At 40.6% G+C, this 16,017-nt stretch overlaps 1 protein-coding gene across 2 annotated transcripts in view; it reads right to left on the bottom strand.

The window, feature by feature from the left end:
- Positions 1–16,017, bottom strand: part of LOC126396276 (carboxyl-terminal PDZ ligand of neuronal nitric oxide synthase protein-like) — a 262,435-nt gene that overhangs the window by 33,137 nt on the left and 213,281 nt on the right. For both annotated transcript variants that reach the window (XM_050054220.1, XM_050054221.1), the window contains 2 exons: positions 10,067–10,232; positions 6,069–6,245 (listed from right to left, as the gene is read on the bottom strand). In XM_050054220.1, the coding sequence (XP_049910177.1) occupies positions 6,069–6,245; positions 10,067–10,232 (343 nt within the window). The remainder of the gene's footprint in view (positions 1–6,068; positions 6,246–10,066; positions 10,233–16,017) is intronic.

Raw genomic sequence — 16,017 nt, 5'->3', positions numbered from 1 at the left:
AATAATATCAATGGGGGCTGTGGGCAGGACATTGTTACACAGCTGTGCCTGTGACTTCAGGCAGAGAGACCGCTGCATCAGAGCAGAAGAGCACGTTTTAAAATACATTTATTTTATCAATTAGTTATTAACTTTTACTATTTTTAGCAACTTGCCCGATCGGGCAAGTGAGTTGTTAGTTTACATGCTCGACCTTGAGTTTTACTTGCCCCAGGCAATCGGGCAATCCTTATTGTTGAGCCCTGACTGTGTATCAATTATTTGGACAATTGCTTAAATCACAAATTCCACCAAAATATCATTTTGATGTGATTAAATTCATTCAGGGGGGTACAATTGATACTGGACAATATCAGAAAATATCTTCATTGTTTTCTTCCTGGCTGCTTGCCAATGTCTGCCTGGAGCTAGGCCGCTAGCATTGTCTGAATTTTTAAGGAGGTGTGCTTGGACAAAAATGATGATGCTATGGAAATTAAAAAAAAAAAAGAAAAAAAAAGGCATATCTTAAAGATGACAACATTCATCAATGTTTTCACTTTGCATCACATTATGATATTGGATCATCGATCATTGAATTGATATATAAATCCAGATTGATGTACCATTACAACCCTATACCTCATCAACCTCAGAAGCTGAATGAGTGCTGTGTAGCCACTGGACTTTGTCAGACATCACAGACTTTATTTCTGTTTTTAACCTTCAAATTTGTGGGTGGGGGCACAAGAGGGAGGACAAAAGTAATTTTAAAAAAAAAGAAGAAGAAACTACTGATAGCACCTTCACATAATAACTTGAATAATGCCTGTTCTCCAGACACGCCCTTGTCTTCAGGCTTTCAGGTAACCTCTCTCTACATAAATCAAAAACGTGATTGAGCTCGATATTAAAGTAATTTCTTACCTGATAATGTAATACATTCTTTGATTAAACCCGATTATTGAATCATGAGATGGGGGTCACCTTTTTAAATTATTGCAATATCAGCGTGGAGATGTATTTAGCTGAGGATTTATTGCAACAGGTCTGAATATATTTGCGGTCAATTTCAAGAGCTGTTTCATTACATTTTAAATGATCATATTATCTGACGCTGATTGCATCAGTTGCTGAAATGTGATTTAAATGGCATTTTTATAGTTCACAGGTGCCGGTTGGAGATGAAACATCTGTTTATTAATATCTCCTGGCTTCTTTCTTATTTTTGCCCTGTTGGTGAGCGGCCTGACACACCTGTCGCTTGAAATTTTGCACCTTGAAAAGGCGGAAAAGGCAGATTTTCATTTGTTAATGTCATAGTTATAAATGCCATATTAAAAAAAAACATTATAGAGAAAGAAATGAGAAAAGAGACGTGAAAAAAGGTAGATAATGAGACAAGGGAGGAGGCTGTAGAGGTGAAGGTGTCAAACAGAGAGAACATCCTTCATGCTGTTGCCAGTTTGACATGCATGTCTGATCTGTGCGTTTCCTGTCATCCGGGTCAAACGGGTTAAAAGAAAAGCAAACACTTCAGGGGAAACTAACAAACTCTCCCTGACAGCCACAGAAAGAGAGAAAGCTGAGAGTGCAGTGGTTGTCAATGTGGGGTTGGAGAGTTTTTGAGTGTGTTTGAGAGCAAATGTGGCAAGTTTCAATTTGAATTAAAATAAAACACCCCAAGTGGAAAATGTAATAACAGCGACTCTAGTGGTCTATAAGGCGCCGACAATGAACCAAAATATACAGTTTGATTTGGCTGGGGACTTTTGCTGCATACCAATCTCCATTTGTCTCTCCCTTCATTTCCTGTAATTTCTCTGATAAAGACCATATTAAAAATGGACATATAAACAATTTCACCCTGAATCAACAAGTGAAATCTTCATGGGTCCACTTGGTCCCTTGTAACCTGAAGCCAAACCCATGACCTGAGTCTGGCTGAATCAAAATTCACAAGTCTTTTGAGGTATATATACTTTTTTTGAGGTGGCTGCTCATTAATTTGTGGAGCATCATGCTGCTGACAGTGTTGGTGCTCTGGTATTTCATGTCGCCTGCATTTTGAATTAAGTCCTATTATCCCCTGGCCCTTTTCAGATTGGGTCGTTTTTTTTTGTTTTTTTTGGAAACTTACTTAATGCAAATAATTAATGATGGCAAACGTTTTCCACAGGTTCCTTTTAGATCAAAATCCTGGACCCATGAAGACATCAACCTGGGACCAAATGTCAAATGGCCCTTTTTTGTGTCCTAATAGTTTTAATAGAACCACTGACTCCAACACACATTACAGAGACTGATTGAGTAAAGTTGGTACAAATTTTCGAACAAACTTTCAAAAAAAATCTCAGATTGAATCTCTGTTATCCTTTAATACAAACACGTTCAGAAAGCAAGTGGCTAACTGGGAGTTAGCTTACTGGACTCTCACTAGATTGGTTTGATCCTATCAGGCTAAAGCTCTTAGCAAAAGATAGTGAGTCCATTGAGAACTGGCCTGATTCCCCTTTAAATCTCTGCAGCATCTACCTTTGCCAAACACTGGCCTGTCTGCACTGATTTGACAGGAGTGCTCAGATAAACTGGCGCTACAGTACGCAGAAAGAAAACTCTGTGGCTTTCCTCGTAAAACAAAACGAACACTTTAATACTGCATTGTGCTTGGAGGCCATACACAGAGCTGGGTTTAAACAAATGAGACCACTTTTGGCTGTCATCCGTGAGCTGCTGTTCTGGCACGAGGGAAGAGTTTTTGTTTACGGGATGAATAAAAGAAACAAACAGCGTTCCTCGAGGTCCAACTAATCCTGGCTTTACATAAATTAAAAAGCGGGAGAAATGTGTGGACAAGTGAAAAGAGTGCAAACATGCTCTGACTACCAAGTCAACAAACTGTGAGGAGACAAAAACAGGGCTGCCGGCAGGAGTCAAGGACAGAGCAGTTCAACACTTCTGTTGGATGACGTAGAAAACAAAGTTGTAGATACAGTACAGATACAGATTTTTGTCAAAAATAGTCTTTGAATAAATATGAGCTCAAGAAAGGACTTTCCCTCGCCAAACATAGAGACAGTAATAAAGTTCCTCTGTGGATTTGGCTGAAGTGTTCTTTGCTCATCAGAAGAGTCACTTTTCACTCCAGCAAGGACAAGAGCTCATCAGTCTCTCTGGTCCCAAACCCTGTCGTCTTGTTCCTGCCAGCATGACTGACAGTTACGCTCCCAATCCTGACAAATTGAAAGCTTGCCCCTGAACTAACCTCAACTTTTGGTTTGATTTCGTGTTTACATCCTGACATCTCCATGATAAAGACAGACTTAGAATTTCAATCTGTTGAATGAAAGGAGGAAAGACTGTTAAGATTAACTCCCTGATTTTGTTACAGAACTCCCAAATCTCAAATTGAAATTCAGCAACAGAGAGCTGGGAGGAGATTTTGGGAGTGTGTGTGAGATATATGGATAAGAGGTCTGTGCATGTAGTAAGAAAAGGCTGAAAATGGAAGATTTTAGGGGATAAGTGTGTATGCATGAGTATGCATATAAATTAGAGATTATGTTCACACAAAGACATGTATAACAGGGTGTGACCAACAGGGGTTACTTAAGGTGATACCAACATTATTAAGGTGTGTTCAGACTGCATGTGAAGTGAACTACCATCTCACTTTGTTCACGTAAATTTGACTGCAAGTAAACTACACTTTAATGGCAGCAAACAGACAATAATTGTGACAGTTACAGACATATACCCTAACTGACGATGTGCACTGACTCTGAGTGTGTGAGACAGCTTGGACTGATTGCCTCTGTACATTCATACAGCTCCACAGGTAAGGGATTAGGAAGTTGAAACCTAAACTGGAAGTGTGATCCACGACCGTCTGATGATGTTGACACTTGGTACAACAAAGTCAAATAATTTAATAAATAATATAAAAATATATAGGCTATTTCTTGAAAATTATGTTAGAATAGACACAACGAATGGAAGGGGAGTGTTCTTACAGCAACTTATCCATTGTAATAAATGAATAAATATATGTAACTTATGGCCCTTGGCCACTAGAGGCAGCACTGAGCACATAGCACACCAGTCAGTGAACAACAGAGAAAATTGTTAGTTTAACATGGTAAGTATTCAGTAATGTTATCCACCCACAGACTGTATGAACAAGTGGACATAGCTACCGGGTCTTAAGAGTGAAGAAGACAGAGACAGAGTGCAAATAAGTCCCGCCCACACTGGATTGTGGAACAATTCATTGCTCTCCGTTGACTAAGCTGCTGTGTGGTGGGATGCACTACCAACAGGATAAAGAGCCCAGAACTAAGTTTAAAGAGCTGCTGAACCAGAAAACTGAACCTATGATGTGAGGCATCAGCAGAAAGAATGGGAAAACTGTGGGATCCTGACACTCATAAATAAGTTACAGTTGCTAATTTAGCCTGACAAACTGTAGCAGTTGGAGCAAATTAAGATATATAATTCCTGGTTTTGATCTTTGTCTGTTTAAATGATGATCTTGCCTGATGATTCCATCATATAGTTTTATACTTTTAGCCATTCAGTGCGAATGTTTCTTCACGACAAACAATATAAGGAGGAGGGACACTGGGACAGGCCAAAAATGTTGACTTTGTCAATACACCTCTTCCTCTGCGGTAGACATAAATTGTGAAAATAATCCTTTGACTGCTTTTATTTTAGCTAGCTACAGGCATTTTGTTAGTGTTTCAGCCCCCAGATTGGGGGACCAACTGTTTTTTCTCTGCTGTGGGCGTGGTTTTCAGAGAGCCATACATTGCGCTCTGTCTCTATGTGGAACTGCCTTAAACCTGCATTCTTTCTAATGGCCAGCAGGGGGCGACTCCACCAGTTGCAAAAAATAAGTAAGATTGTTCAAGTCTATGACAAATTACCCTGGTTCTCATTTGATTTATTACCTCAGTAAACTCCTGATGAGTTTATAGTCTCAATCTTTAGTTTCAAGTCTTCTTCAATACAGGGTGATGTTCATTTTTATAAATTGGGATCCCAATTCAGAGGAAAATAAACGATAAAGCAGGGTATGTTTTTGGGCGCGGCTACCGCAGCGACCTGTCTATCAGGAGAGAGGCATAGCAATGAGACCCACCCCTCACTCCTCCCCAGCTCCACCCTAAATCCAGCCACTCGAGGCTTCAAAATGGCAGTCCACAAACCAATGACTGACATCACGGTGGCTATGTCCACTCCTTTTATACAGTCTATGAAGCCACCTCATTTATATCAAAGTAAATCCTGTTTTTTTAGATTAGCATCAAGGTTACCAAGATTGCCTTGCCTCTGGTGAGTTAAAAGTTCTAGCCTAACAACGCCTGAGTGGCTGATATGTTCAGGATCCCTACGATAGCCAATTATGGCCGTGATATGTACTTTGATCAGATCAGGCCTACTCAAGTTGTCACCTCAGTTGTTTGCTGTCTGCAGTAAATTTGCCTTTATTATCTGTCTATTTGAATCTTTCTTTTCTCTTATATGCAATTACAACTAGACAGTATTACACCAATATATTGGTGTAAGCCTTGTATGTATAACTGTGCACATCTGACAGAGGTTAGGTCGCTACATGGTTATTCCTACAGGGTAGTTTGAAGTGAATGGACAGAAACACGTACAAAGGCTGTTGACTCTTCAGGGGAGCAGCTTAGTACGTTACACTGCTATTTCATCTCCCAGACAGTCAGGAGTTCCCTGTCTGTTGAGAACATTGAGCAGCCTCAGTGTCTCTTCGTCCCTCCCCCAGCCAAAGATCTCCATCTCCTCCTCCTCATCGTCCTCCCCCTCATCCTCATTGTCATCACTGTCGTCTGTGTTCGACTCGTACTCTGAGGCTATACCTGACTCGCGAAATCTTGCAGCAAAGTCCAGGCAGCCCAGAGATTTGACGTCACGGGACAACAACTTGCCCTCAGGCGCCTCTTGACCATTGCTCTCTGGCCTGTCAGCCTTGAGCCGTGGGGGAGGAGAGGGAAGTTGAGGAGGAGGAGGCCCTGGGAGGAAACGGAAACACTCCAGTTTGAGAAGACACTGGTCCCTACCTAGGGGGCTTCCCAGAGTCCCATTGGAAGATGAGAAGGCGTTGCCGGTCCCGTCAGCGGAGCCCAGTGCAGGCAGGTTGAGGGCGGACACATCAGGTTTGGGCGTTGTGGGGTCGCAAATCACTGGAGGTACTGTAGACCGGAAGGTGATCTCCAACAGACTGTCCTGAGATCCCACTGGAGAGAGAAGATAAGGAAGGAAGCAAAAAGTGATGAGTCAGCAGAGGGAGAGACGAGGAATAAAAGACAGATCAAATATTTCATACCACATTCAAAACTTCCACTGTGCCGTGATTTAAATTCACCTGCTATCACCCCTCCTGCTGGATGATGACAGAAGAATAATGTATGTGATATAGATATCTGTGAATTGTGGTGGAAAGCAGCTCCTCGGAAACTCCAACAAAATCAATCACTCAGTTACCAATAAATCAATTTTGTATTGGGTAAGCAAGAAAAAAACATGTTTCAAAGCATTTCATCATCATCAGGGCTGCTCAGTGAAACATGCTTCGCCTCTTTCTTTATGTGCACAGATATGGAGCTCAAATACTGAGAGAAAGATACATTAAAGGAACACTCTGTCTTCTCAGTATCAAAAACTAACCCCTAGCAAGCATGAAAGATGAAAAGTTTGTAGTTCGCTCCTTCGTGGAGGACGGCAGCTGTCGTAAGTTTGAATTCGCAGCAGTTACAGTGTTCTCAGAATCAGTAACAGCATTTATCAAAATATCCATAAAAACTTCTCAAACCTCTCCCGCAGTATAATCTGCTTCCTCTCTGTTGTGCAACTCAAATTTAAAGTCTGGGAACAGCTTGTGTAAAATCTGCAGCGCAGTTTTATCAGACACACATGGAGCGTGAAAGACAAAAGTCAGGTTGAAACAGAGAGTGAGAGAGAAAAACTAATTAAAAGATGCATTACAAAGTTAGTGGGGATTCAGACTGAAAGCAGCCCTGTGTTAAAAAAGCTCAGGGGGGCTGCGTTGTTGGAGGTGCTTTGTTTAAGGTACCGGTGAGACTGTGAAATATGATCCGGGAAGTCCAGCTGGAGTAACTTGTTTAATAGCTTATCAAACTCATTAAAATGCAGCAAAAATGTTTGTATTACTCACAGACAGGATTCCACAACTCTGAAAAGTTCCATATATTTTCCTTTAAGAGGCTTTCAAGTGGTCAAGCACTGAACTGGACTTAAACCTCCTGCATGGGATCCCCCTACCTCCTTTAATCTGTAGCCAGACCACGTTTCATCTGTAAAATTCTACTAAATGCTGTAAAAATGCTGTGAAATAGACCTTTTCTCATGGCGGACATTGTGATAGCAGAAAAAGGACAGGTGTAACTAATAACGTTAATGACGGCTCCTTTCCATTCAGGTGTACACAATCCCAGCACTCTGAAACTGACACAGATGACTTACAGCTATAATTGAGTTATTAGTTTTGTACCTGTGTTTGACAAGTCAAAAATGTGTCATGAAGAAGGTCTATTGCTGTAAATTGGTTAAAATGTTTGACCATTGCATTTCGTTATGAATATTTTGAGATTTCATTGTATATTTGGTGTTCAAAGAACAGTTTTCCTGACCTTGTGCAAAATGAGGTCCATTTTAATGTCTGACATACACCACGACAACGATGTGGCAACTGGATAATATTTTTCCCACTCAGTTTGTGAAATGTTGGCTGATAAGACAACAGATTGCCTCTCACAGGGTGACGATTGGAGGGCAGGCTGGACTGCGATAGTGCTGAGAAGATTGTCTCATTCTGAATAGTCAATGAACAGGCAAAAAAAAAAAAAAATGTGTGAAGCTGTGAGAGAGAGACGGAGAAGACAGAGGAGGTCGTGGACGAAAGAACGGCGAACAGAACGTGTGTGGTGCATGATAAACAGAGCGGTGAGGGGTTTCATACTGATGCGTGGAAGCTTTAATGCAGGAATTTCCATTCAGAAGCTGTGTGTTTGCAATACTGTCACTCTGCCTGCTGTCTGTGTGAGTGTATACAGAGCTGCTCTCTCAGTGTGTAGGTCAGGGTTAGTGTGGCTAAATGAGAATTTTATGCAAACGTGATTGTGTGTTGTCCTAGAGGAGTCGTTGGTGGCTTAGGACGCTAAACTCTAATATGTTCAAACTGTTTCAACAACAGCATGGTTAGATGTGGTCAGGCTTAGGCACAAATACCACTTAGTTATAGTTAATAAGAGATCATGTTCTGTCTTAAAATAGCCCGTTTGGGGGCATAATCCCGGCAGGTAAAAAACAATGACTTATTGTGGCACTATTCCCAGTGCCGGGTCACAACAAAACATCCATGATTGGAGCCTACAAGCCAATGGAAACAAAGCAATGACGAGCTAAAACACAACCGAATTTCTTGTTTGTTGTCCTCTAACAGTAGTACGCATCTTGGCGGCCGTCTCGCCTAAAAATATACAGTTATTGTCAACCGGCGGTCCTCTGCGACCTCTGTGATGTGCCGCAGACACCGCCATGTTTACGCCAGGTGACGGTACACAGAGCTTCAGAGAGCTGATAATGAAGGTGAGCAGGTGGGCAGCCAGGTGTCAGATCTTTGCAGAGCATCAGAACAAAAACACAGACAGTATGATAATGACATCCAAAACACAAGTCTCACTCTCAGTGTACTGTACACAGATTTGTTCTTCATGATGTGGCATTATCAAGGAAAACAATAGTGCAACCCCCCCGAGCCAACAATAGTGAGTTTACTGCATCATTTCAGATTTTAATGCATCAATGACACTGGCCGCATACCTAGCAACATCACTGCATGTCCATCTTTTATTTCTTTTTTCCTATCGTCCTTTTCTTATTGTCCATGTTATCGTTTCATAATAGCACCTTTTGCCAACTCAGTTCTTTCCTGAGGGATACAGCACCCTACTTACAGCTGACTCAGTCAAGGTTTTATCTATATTGCTTCTGAGGAAGATTTCCTCTGGAGTCTTTCTTTGCCTGTGCTGAGGATTGGGATGGTTGATGGTGCCATTTAAACTAGGTAGGTTACTAAGGCTACAGCATGTCTCTCTAACATGTTACTTTGTCATTTGTCCTTTGTGTTTCCCCCTCTTTTAAAGGTCTTAGAGTGGCAGAAGAGATCTTTACATAAGCTTGAACTGAGCTTACATTACAGCTGAACTGCGTTTTATGTCGTGCATGACTGCAGTGGGCATGTGTTGCTTGTAGACTATTTTATATCATATATAAGTGTGAAATCTCTTGTTAAAATTAGGTGAGAAGTGAGACCTGGAGACAAGAGAACAAGTGAGTATTTTAGGTGTTTGTAAAATAACTTCTAAATGTTCTGAGATAAAAATAATAATTTGTATCATTTTTGCTCTGTCATTACTTGAGTGAAAAACATCTTGCAGATGTATTCTACAATTTTTTATGATGATAATTATTATGATGCACAACGTGATACAAAGGCAGGATAAACATATCTTGACATTTTCTATTTTCTAAAATACTACATTTAGAGGACGGTGCTGTCTTGGCTGAGGTGTGTGCTATTTAAGTTCCTCTAGCTAATTGGATTTAATGAAGAATCACTTAAGATTGTTTTGACATATTTATTGCACAAAATGACTGAAGTATTCTTTTAAGTGAATGACTGATGGGCTGTTGCTCACTTATAAGCATATGCTTAATGTTTTTGTTGGATGTCTTCCTGCTAACCTGTCTCTTTACTTTACTGCGCCAAAATTGGATCAGAAATTGCTGGAGGGGATGAAAGGGATAAGGCGGTAACTTTGTTACATTTCCTACGGGCTGCCAGTAGAGGCTGATGTGTGTCTCAAATCACAAGATTCATGTTACTTTATATAAAAATGTGTGTTCTTTCAACAGTGTGCCATACACATGTCTGTTCCTCTGCATACACTTTTACATGTCAGCAAGCATTCCTTGTATTAACTCTAGCAAACAGTATGTATATGCACAAGTCTCATACTGTATGTGATCCACTCACTTGAGTTTGGTCCAGACATCTTGGTCTCCAGCTCCTGGATCTGTTTAACCAGCAGGGAGATGTGCTGCAGCAGGTCTTTGTTCTGCAGCAACAGCTGGTGGACTCGAGCCTGGGCCTCCAGCCGAGCTGTGGCCTCCGCGCTCAGCTGGTCCTTCAACAGGTGGACCTGCACAGGAGGAGGTGAGTCAAGATGGACAGATAGAGGAGGACAGAAGAGGAGGGAAAGGAACAGATGCTCAGTGCAGTGTGTACAGGCATTTTCCCCAGGTCATCGCTCATAAAATCAGCACTGCTACCCCTTATCTTAACTGCCCAAACACACACAGATACAGCACACACCACTCCACTTGAAGGCTCAAAAATGTGTTGACCCTTCAAACACAATTTGCTTGTCAGGGAAATCAGGAGTGAGTGCTGTTTGCTTCAAATATTTGAGAGAAGATAACACCAAACAACGGACTGCAATGCGCTATCGTGTCCACCAAGCTTTAGCTGAGCGGATGTTTTTTCCTGTGTGACAAACTTTAAAAAGGGTGCTCTATGGGAACAGCAGATTGACATTCGGGCACTGATAAGTCATCAGGTGTGGTGTAGCATAATAGAATTGTAAGTTTTATTTCTGAAATCCTCTGATGTCTTCTAATTTCACGCTGTTTTATGGTACTTAATGAGGTGTTGCCAAATTGTCTAAATGTAAGATATTCAGTCATTTAGCCATATTTCAATCAATAGAGCAGAAGTTTTTTTTCCCAATATGTGAGAATATTGTTTTTGCTGTAATAAGGGAATAGTAAAGAAAAAGATTCTCTGCTGAAGTGACATTAACCACAGATTCAGATGAACAGAGGACCATAAGTAAAGAATCTGGTTCTAAATTAGAAGTAATGACTTTGGAAACAATATCACAAATGCCAGACCAAAACTGCTGAATTTTAGTACACATGAAAAACTATGTCTCAATGTTGCCTCTGAGAACAGGAATCGATCAAATGTGGGAGAAACATCCACATACAGTAGATTTAGTGTACTAAATTATTACTGTGGTGAAATAAAACATTATCTTTCAGAGAAAATGAGCAAAATCGCTTTTGCAAAAGACATTTATTTAACAAATGTAGACTTTACTCAGGCTTTCACCTCGTAACTACATTGATCAGGAGATGAGAGGCTTTAGGATCTGCTGACTCAACTCAGCAGATGGCAGTGATTGATCAATCACACTGTACTTTTTACTGCCTGGTAATTAATCTAAGCAATGCTGAAGAAAAAACAGAAAACCTTCTGCGTGTTTTTCCAGTTGGAGGCAAACAGATCAATCAGTGACAATCCTGTGGGGATGTGTGAAGAAAACCTCACAGAGGAGCTCAGGCAGAGCCGCTGCCAGTGGTGCACGGGGCTGAAGTTAAAATCTGATATTTAATAAGATGGACATATGCTTCTTGTAGAGCATCGAGTTGAAGAAGTTTAAAATTAGATACCAACCAGCCGACTAGATACATCTAGAAATGTTAGTTTAAAAACACATTTTTGACTCTCAAGCTAAAATGATCAAACGATTGCTGCCATTTGAGGTTCAACAATGTAATGCACTTTGTTGATATGTTTTGTATATATATCTGTATATATATAGTTTCTTCTTCTTCTTCTTAGAGAGATGATCAACTATTTTGATGTCTAATAAAGTGTCAGCTATTCGGCAGGAAATTAGGATTACAATACATCTGACGGTTTTATAAGTAGAACTCTGTAAGAGCATTAGGTTCTCATTTCTTGAGCAAAAATATTAAAAACAACTCTTGTATTCAAATTGTGAAAATGTTAAGCAAAATTTTAATCTTGACCTTCATCATTTGAGTCACTTTTCAAGCAAAAATGTTTAACAATTTTTTGGTACCAGTGTCTTGGAAGTGAGCTTTGCTCTGTTTTATATCATTGTAAAATTCTACATCTGTTGATTTTGACTGGATAAAAAATGTTACCTTGGGCTCTTATTTTTTTCACTACTTTTTAAGAAATTACAGGCAAAACAATTAGCCAATTAATCAAGAAAATAATCAGCAGAGGAACTGATCATTAACTTACCATTACTCTTAGCTTTTTGATCTTTGATCTCTCCATATACACTTACAAAAATGCAAATACACACACTGGGAGGCTCCAAACTACTGAAAAAAACATGAGCGATAGATATTAGATCTTTGTAATTTCCATGGCTTTATATCCCTCTATTACGTTTTTATTACAGGAGCAGCTGAGCTCCAGTGGCTGCTCTGATCCTCGTGTAACCTTAATGCCACAGTCTGCTGTGGTCTGCAAGATTAAAGCAGAGACTCAATTTCAATTTAAGACTGAAAGGCTAAGACTTCTATAACACTCTGAATCATTTATATACGTGGGGAGTGAGGCAAGAGAGAAAGACAGCGTTCGCTCAGTGCACACATGTCCAAATACACACATACACACACAGACACACACACACACACATGCTCCTGCAGCTTTTGTAGCAGCAATGACTCCCCGTTTTTACTTCAAAGTACTCTCCAAATCAAATGTTAGTGGCCCCACCTCCCACCCCACTCAGCTATCTCCTATCCTGAGCACATAATTGCTTTCAACAATTTCAAAGGAGAAATTCTCAAGGTTTCAAATCACAAGAATGGTTCAGAAGATGCCTAGTGTGTTGAAGGAGCCCACTTACTAATGACTTTCTGACAGCAGAGGCTGCGTGGCTCTCAATAGTTTGATGAAGCTTAACCCTGGAGTTTGAACATGGTCCAGCAGGACTTCAGATGTCAGCTGTCTAATAGGCAAAGAGGTACTGAAGGAGACTGTGTCAAACATCCTTTTATCCAATAACACTACATGCATGTTGAATAGTAAGAATCCAGAAGTGCTCTTTGCTGTTGACATTAAGGAGTTTCCTGCTTTTTCTAATGGCTTCTTGTCTGTAAACCACTTCCCATTCTGTTCTGAACATATAAATAGCTTAATCAATATTATAGTGCGTCTGAACAGGTGCCCATAAAATGTCGAGGAAGGCGGTTGGTGTAAAGGGCCGACAAGAGCAGCAGACCATTTTCAGAGAGCTGTGAATCACAGGGCCTCTGTGGAGGTACAAGACATTGAAACTTGTAATGACTCCCTGGTTTCTCATTTCAGCTTGATGTGGTAACCGTGGTGACATGAGGTCCTTGATGTCAGTGGTGACACATATCAAAAGGAAAAACTACAAAACAAACTGTAACTGGCATTTATAACACTGCAGAAAATGCTCCTGAAAGTCCTTCAGTGTTTCATGAGCAGTCTGAAAACCAATTAAAAATACTGAGATGAGGTGAACTGGATGTTTAGTATGCACTTTCACTTTGTTGACGAGGCAAAAAATTCTGTTAATCAACCACCCAAACCGGACTTGACTCACAAACTGCCAACTTTATGCATTACAGTAGCACTGTTGTCAGGATCAAGGACTGAGACAATTAGGATTGAGTGCACGGCACTCTCCAAGGTGTGTGTGTGTGTCTGTTTAACAGAGAGAGCGACAGACAGAGGAGAAGAGAAGGTGTAAGGAGGACTATTGAATGTTTTTGTGGGGCTAGGTATTGATAAATCACTCACAACCTTTGATATTTATATAATGATATAACCCCCAAACAAACAAACAAAAACGGCAGTCCGCCCAGCAGATGAGAGTAGATATTGATCTTTGACGCTGGCAAATCTTTATGATGGCAGCGACTAACTTGGCTGCTAAAAGGGGTACCACTTTGTCCATCTGGCAGCCTTAAGTTCCCCTGGTATACAAATCAGAATTGTATGTAAAATGTCATGAAATACTGAACACTGCCCATCATCAGTTCCCAGGTGCTCGTCTTGTCTAGCAAACAAACAAATACCCACCTAGAGACCATTTTGCGATGGATCACTCCAGACGCAATCCAGCATTTTGATCATTTTGATCTCAACTACACACTTGTGAAGTTTCGTGACTCTGTGTCTTTCCTGGTTGTGGTGTTCTCGAGTTGAAAAATTCTGTCCACAGACAGACAGACAGACAGACAGACATATAAACACCTAGCAAAAATACTACCAATGGCTTCTGTGGTAGCTCCTGTTACAGCTGGAGTCACCAGGACCACATTTTGCTACGATGACACACACAGACTCAGTGGATGAAAACAATACCAGCCATCACGACACTGAAGCAGCTGGAAAAATTATTGATTTATTGTTTCACGACTACAGTGGGTTTAAATTACTTTTTAATATGAAATACATAATTTTTCAGCACAAACTCTTCTTCTGACTTCTGTTCATGCCATTTTCAATCTCCTGTTACTCTTTTATAACGGTTCTTCCATGTCTTTTTTCTCTCATGTCTCTCTCTCCTTCATTATTGCCTCTATGATTTCTCCTTTTCTGTCTTTGCTTTCACCATTTTTCTCAGACGTAACCTGATCATTCCCTCCCCACCCTAATACGGAGCCAGTGAGGTGAAGAAATACAAGATGGAGTCAAAATTCACAGCCTCCATCCCAAGGCCTCCATTCCTCCTCCACATCTGTGTCCTCCTCCCTCACGTCCACTAGTCCCCAGACAGAAAAACAAGTGGTGAGGAAGACAGTCATCTACTTCCATTATCCTTGCACTTAGCAACAAATAGAGGTGATTCCAGATTGTGTTGGGGCCAAGCTGCCTCTGCAGAACTCATTTGTAAAGACTGACACCCAGATGATGACTTTGGTGGTGTAATTTACAGCTGACAGGACCACATATTGAGCTATGGAAGAGAGCCGCTTGACTTTGACATATGCTGCCCTGATGACACCTCTAATAGCACATCAGCCACTCCTGCATGGTTTATACTGAGGCCTTGGGAGCAAGAGTCACATTTGTCCTGATGCCGTCCATGTTGAATATCTCGCTCAGAGCAGAACTGGATGGTAAAAGGACACTGAACAATCCCTCTTAGAGACATACTAAAGCAAAATAAGCTAAATAAGCCAGGGAAAAAATATTTTCTCTCAAAAGTCAGACCTTGGCCTTACCGTCTGAATATCTGATCAAAAGGAGCACGATGCCTGGTGGTGATGTAGTCACACAAGGTTAAATTTGGTTTTATTCTGTAAATGACCAGACCCAGTTTCTTTGGAAACAAGAAGCTGGTCCTACAGATAAAATACAAAAACAGAATGAAAAATTTATAGGATGAGAGACAACAAGCCCTAAATTATTACAGTTGGATCTCTCTGGCTGTTTCCTTTTGTCCACTAGTGCGACCATTTTTCTGGTCATGCGTCTTCATCTCAATGTCTTTTAATGGTTCAACCTAATCACCTAAAGGGGAACACAACCTAAATTAATAATTCCAATTTGTTCTTTCCATGGCCAAGACAAGTTCAATCAATATTTGCGAAAATGAGCTACTCTCTCTCTCAAAGCCAGAAACTGGAGAACTATGTCTCAAACTTGTGATGTCATTAAGTACAAAGTCTGGAGCTGCTCCATAGACAGTGAACAGGAGCCTGATTTTGTGGACCCACAGATTGTTTTTCTTTTTCATACCCAAATGAGCACTAGTCTGTTGTAGTGTTCTCAGATCTGAAACAGAAATGTACCCATGTACTCACAACATTCCCCTGGCTGCGCAGTGTCATTTTTAACATCCTTCCCAATTCACTGTTTATGAAGCAGCTTCAGACTTTATACCCCATGACATTACAAATTTGAGTTTTAGCACTCTGGTTTTTGGATTTGGGAGAAGGTTGTTCATGCTTACTATTATTTTTGGTCTGTCTTGTACCATATAATGTATGGTTTTTGAAAAACTGGCATAATTCCCCTTTATTTGACAAATACACCCATTATTCATTGTGCATATTTATTGGGATTGTCCGTGGGAAGGTCTTGACCTTAACTTACATTTTGATCCACAAATCAATTGACAAATA

Source organism: Epinephelus moara, chromosome 10 (genome assembly GCF_006386435.1).
Source record: "Epinephelus moara isolate mb chromosome 10, YSFRI_EMoa_1.0, whole genome shotgun sequence".
Classification (NCBI taxonomy): domain Eukaryota; kingdom Metazoa; phylum Chordata; class Actinopteri; order Perciformes; family Serranidae; genus Epinephelus; species Epinephelus moara.
Note: the sequence above shows the minus strand (reverse complement) of the source record. Positions and strands in the feature narration are given on the sequence as shown.